General features: G+C 45.1%; 2 protein-coding genes across 2 annotated transcripts; one reads left to right on the forward strand and one right to left on the reverse strand.

The window, feature by feature from the left end:
• Window positions 1-338: 338 nt before the first annotated feature.
• On the reverse strand, window positions 339-1,833 carry DNAAF1 (dynein axonemal assembly factor 1). Its single transcript, XM_033943388.1, has one exon. It carries the CDS (start codon window positions 1,714-1,716, stop codon window positions 451-453), a length of 1,266 nt encoding a protein of 421 aa, XP_033799279.1. The 5' UTR covers window positions 1,717-1,833; the 3' UTR covers window positions 339-450.
• Window positions 1,834-2,148: 315 nt separating this feature from the next.
• On the forward strand, window positions 2,149-4,807 carry LOC117359831 (dynein assembly factor 1, axonemal-like). Its single transcript, XM_033943168.1, has 2 exons — window positions 2,149-3,492; window positions 3,633-4,807. Exons 1-2 carry the CDS (start codon window positions 2,236-2,238, stop codon window positions 3,684-3,686), a joined length of 1,311 nt encoding a protein of 436 aa, XP_033799059.1. The 5' UTR covers window positions 2,149-2,235; the 3' UTR covers window positions 3,687-4,807.
• Window positions 4,808-5,519: the final 712 nt, after the last annotated feature.

Below are 5,519 nucleotides of genomic sequence, written 5' to 3' on the forward strand. Positions count from 1 at the left end.
GCCATTTCAGCAGTGGTGGCAGTTTGACTCCTGCGCTGCCGGGACGCCTCTTCTCACCCCCGGACCAGCAAACGCAGCAGCCGCGGGGCATTTGCTAGGCCAGCCCTCTTCAGGCTACCAGATGCTGGACAGGGGGAGCAGGGAAAGGAGAAAGTGTATTACTGCACTGGGGGATCAGGTAAGGGGTGCTGCTGGACAGGGGGGGGAGGTAAAAGGAAGGGAGAAGGCCTACTGCTGGACAGGGGGAGCAGGGATGAGGTATTGCTGGACAGGGGGGAGGTAAAATAAAGGGAGATGGGCTGCTGCTGGACAGGGGGAGCAGGGACAGCCGAAAAAAGAGACAGAAAGAAAAAAGACAGGCAGACAGCGGCCAAGGAGAGAGAGAGACAGAAAGAAAGAAAGACATCTATTATAGCACCCGTTAATGTAACGGGTTTAAAGACTAGTATATCATAATACAACAGTGTTGAGGTCTCTTTGGGTCTCCAATGAAATAGTTTCTACCTCTTCTTTATTCAGTTCAGTAACTAGTGCTCCTTCAACGGACATCATCTTTGGTATCTCCTTTTTAGTAGAAATGAAGTCTGGGTTAGTTTCATTTTTTGCTGTATCTTTGCTTGATATTTCACCTAATTTCTCTTCATCGGCATTCATGTATTTCTTTACAAAAGCCTGGATGCTTTGTTTTCTTTCATTTTGCTCATTATGATTTGGATTTTCTTCAGTACCATCAGTTGCATTGTTATTTAACACAGGAAATGTTCCTCTTTCTTCCACCTTCATTTTGCGTTTTTTCTCTTCAGCTTGTCGCCTGATCTCCATCAAAGCATCAAAACTCTTCTGGATCTCTTTTCTTTCTCTAGTTTCCCACTTCTCCATTTCTTCTTTCTCAGCTTCTCGACCACCTCTGGCCCATGCTTCTGCACATGCTCTGTCTTTAGGAAATACTGGCCTATCATCCAAGTAAGTTAGGTGATTTAATCGAAGAATTAATGTTTTTCTGTAATTTGAAATTTTCCTGGTTACTTCATTTCCCATTAGACTGAGAACATGCAAACGAGGCATCACTTCTAGAATATTTAGAATATTAGGATCATCCAGCCTGTTGTGTGAAAGGTCTAAGACGCAGATACTTGGGCATTCTTTCAAGTGTTCTATATCTTTCATGGTACTTAATTTATTATGGGCAATTTGAAGAGTGTTCAAAACTGTCAGGCAGGACAGATTTTCAATGGTCCCGATATAGTTATTGCTGAGGTTAAGAGAATCCAGTTTGGGGAGCGGTTCCAGATTCTCGATTTTAGAAAGAAGATTTTGCTGCATGAAGAGGCAGCGCAGTTCCGACTGGGCTTCTAGGTTCTCAATCTTCTGCAGCCCATTACACTCGAGCCAGAGACACTTCAGTCCAGTATATTCTTCAAGGTTCTCGATTCGAGCAAAACCTTTGAAATGCAAGTAAAGGGTGTCATTCAGATAGGGAGTCACGTACAACCTCTGCTGTTTGCAGTGGTCTCGCAGGAACTTTTTCGTCATCCTCGGCCCCCTCTCCTCCACTTCCTTTCTGTCACCGCTTTCTTTGAGGTTCTGCTCTTGGCTCGCTTCCTTTCTCGTGCCCTCGTGTTTCAAAGGTTCCGTTTGCTTTCCGTTCACCAACTCCCCTGGTTTCTCGTTCATTTCCCCGTCTGCAGGTCCCTCTCGCTCGGGTTTTGATTGCATTGCTACAACTGTTAGCTTCCGACGCTTTTCCTGTAACCATGACGACCAGGAAGTTCCGGTCCATTCTGAGCATCACACGGAATACTCCTGAGCGCCTTGCAATGCGTTGCTTCCGAACGTAACTAACTTTGACGCTTTTTCTGTAACCATGACAACCGGAACTTCCGGGGCGTTCCGTTTTGAGCATCGTATGGAATACTCCTGAGCGCCTTGCAAAGCGTTGCTTCCGAACGTAACGAACTTTGACGCTTTTTCTGTAACCATGACAACCGGAACTTCCGGGGCGTTCCGTTTTGAGCATCGTATGGAATACTCCTGAGCGCCTTGCAATGCGTTGCTTCCGAACGTAACGAATTTGACGCTTTTTCTGTAACCATGGCGACCAGGAAGTTCCGGAGCGCTCGATTTTGAACATTACATGGAAGATGAGCGTTCCGTGTAATGCTCAAAATCGAACGCTCCGGAACTTCCTAGTCGTCATGGTTACCTGAAAAGCGTCGGAAGCTAACAGTTGTAGCAATGCAATCAAAACCCGAGCGAGAGGGACCTGCAGACGGGGAAATGAACGAGAAACCAGGGGAGTTGGTGAACGGAAAGCAAACGGAACCTTTGAAACACGAGGGCACGAGAAAGGAAGCGAGCCAAGAGCAGAACCTCAAAGAAAGCGGTGACAGAAAGGAAGTGGAGGAGAGGGGGCCGAGGATGACGAAAAAGTTCCTGCGAGACCACTGCAAACAGCAGAGGTTGTACGTGACTCCCTATCTGAATGACACCCTTTACTTGCATTTCAAAGGTTTTGCTCGAATCGAGAACCTTGAAGAATATACTGGACTGAAGTGTCTCTGGCTCGAGTGTAATGGGCTGCAGAAGATTGAGAACCTAGAAGCCCAGTCGGAACTGCGCTGCCTCTTCATGCAGCAAAATCTTCTTTCTAAAATCGAGAATCTGGAACCGCTCCCCAAACTGGATTCTCTTAACCTCAGCAATAACTATATCAGGACCATTGAAAATCTGTCCTGCCTGACAGTTTTGAACACTCTTCAAATTGCCCATAATAAATTAAGTACCATGAAAGATATAGAACACTTGAAAGAATGCCCAAGTATCTGCGTCTTAGACCTTTCACACAACAGGCTGGATGATCCTAATATTCTAAATATTCTAGAAGTGATGCCTCGTTTGCATGTTCTCAGTCTAATGGGAAATGAAGTAACCAGGAAAATTTCAAATTACAGAAAAACATTAATTCTTCGATTAAATCACCTAACTTACTTGGATGATAGGCCAGTATTTCCTAAAGACAGAGCATGTGCAGAAGCATGGGCCAGAGGTGGTCGAGAAGCTGAGAAAGAAGAAATGGAGAAGTGGGAAACAAGAGAAAGAAAAGAGATCCAGAAGAGTATTAATGCTTTGATGGAGATCAGGCGACAAGCTGAAGAGAAAAAACGCAAAATGAAGGTGGAAGAAAGAGGAACATTTCCTGTGTTAAATAACAATGCAACTGATGGTACTGAAGAAAATCCAAGTCAAAATGAGCAGAATAAAGGAGAACCAAAAATCCAGGCTTTTGTAAAGAAAAACATGAATGCCAATAAAGAGAAATTAGGTGAAACATCAAGCAAAGATATAGCAAACAATGAAACCAACCCAGACTTCATTTCTACTAAAAAGGAGGTACCAAAAATGATGTCCATTCAAGGAGCACTAGTTACTGAAGTGAATAAAGAAGAGGTAGAAACTATTTCATTGGAGACCCAAGGAGACCTCAACCTTGATGTATGTACTACACAACATATTTGTGATATATAGAATGTCATTTTAAAAGTCCTGTATAGCTTTTATTTATGTAAATGTTGTGTGTAAATAATCAGTGCATGTAAATAGCTATTTTAAAATACTGCTATTTACCCATGCAGATCTTCAGCAGAGACACTTTGAAAGCGGGACAGAAAATTTGCAAGATTTTTTGATTTCGGAATGGCAGTACATATATACTTAACTGGATGTCAGCATTTACGCACGCTCCGAAGCAAGCCTCCATGTCAGCTAACGTGTTTATTTGGACATGGTTTTTGCACTAGTGATTGAATGAGCAGTTGTGCTTAATTCCGAGATGTTTAAAAACAAGTTAAAAATGAAAAAAATAATACACACATGTCTTGAAAAAAAACCAACAATCCCGGAACGCCTACTTTCTGTGAGCATAATTTTCGAGCGGGTCAGGATGTACTGGTAGCTGTTTGTGCCTGTGTGCACATGACACATACACACACAACAGCCCCCCCCCCTAAGAAAAACAAGCCTGCAGCTGAGCTGGCAGTCTCTCCTCTCCCTCTACCGACTCAGATTATCATGGCTCTAGAGCCACCATTAACAGGGCAGAGGAAGAGCAGCGGCTACTGATTTTCTCTTCTGTGCAGGCGCCGGTCACAGTTCCTACCCTCTTTAACCAGGCTACTCTGCACAAATAGCATGCATATGATTTGCATGCTATTTGTGCTGAGCATCACCTGATAAATAAAAATCACTCCCAACACGGTATTAATTACCATGCTGTCTGAGCTATGGGCATCGGGTCTTGTGTCTTTCCATGGAACTGTGTGGGGAATGAACCACAGGAATTATGGGGCTGATATTTAGATTTTGGGAGATGGCTGGCAATTTCCCATGATTGGTGGCAAAACTGGAAATTCGGCTAAGCCGATAGTTATCAGATGACAAGCTAAGTCCTATGGCCAAAGAGAGACCTGATTTTTAGACCACTCTATCTGGCTACTGAACTTAGCTGGCAAGCCAATAATATTGGCGGTGACAGGCTATGTCGCATTACATAGCCAGTCACCAGTCAATTCGCTGAAAGGGATATTTAGTGGGAGATAGCTGACCACCTCCCGCTGAATATTAGCAGATAGCTGGCTTTGTGGTATTTGGCCAGCAGGGAGCCATTCCTAACGACTAAATAGCACTGAATATCAGCTGGTATGTGCCTAACAATGCAATCTTTTGCATTATCGTATTCAGAGAAGATCTAGAGGATTTATCTGTTTGCATCTTCAAGCTGTTTGTCAACTGAAAGTCAATAAACAGCTTCCTTGGTGGCTTTACTTTGCAGGATGTGCAAGACTAGGGTTACAAGATGTCCGGGAAAACCCGGACAGTCCTCTAGAAAGGATTGTTGGGGGTTAGGGTTACCACATTTTACTATTGTAAAATCCGGCTCCATGGTCCCATCCCTAGGCCCGCCCAGTTCCACTCAGACCCACCATGTTCCGCCAAGTGCTGTCCCCTTCCGCCCCAGTCTTGCCTCCAAGCCATGCCCTCCTCGACCGGTTCTTATGCTAGGAGCCGCATGGGGAGGGCATCTGCGCATTCGCAGGTGTGACACAATGACCGCATACATACATGCAGGCATGCACGTGACATGCAGGCATGCACGTGACATGCAGAAGATGCCCTTCTGATGTGGTTCCGAGCTGGAAGCTTTTCAAAACCCAGACAAAGTGCCAGGTTTTGAAAAGCCGTCCGGACGCCTGGACTTCTGCTAACCCTAGTCTGGATGCCCGGAGGGATTTCCAAAACCCGGCAATTTGTCTGGGTTTTGGGAGGTCATGAGCTTGGGGCCACATCCGGATGGCCTCTGCTCATGCATGGACATTGATGTGATGATGTCATCATGCTGGTGTGCGGTCATGCATGGAGGTCTTCCTCCAGACATGGCCCCAAGCTCATGGAAGGAGACATGAGGTTCATGGGGTGGAGCAGGGCAGGACAAGATGGCTTTGTTTTTTAAAGAGGATAACCCT

The sequence above is a fragment of the Geotrypetes seraphini genome, chromosome 4, assembly GCF_902459505.1.
Source record: "Geotrypetes seraphini chromosome 4, aGeoSer1.1, whole genome shotgun sequence".
Taxonomy (NCBI): Eukaryota; Metazoa; Chordata; class Amphibia; order Gymnophiona; family Dermophiidae; genus Geotrypetes; species Geotrypetes seraphini.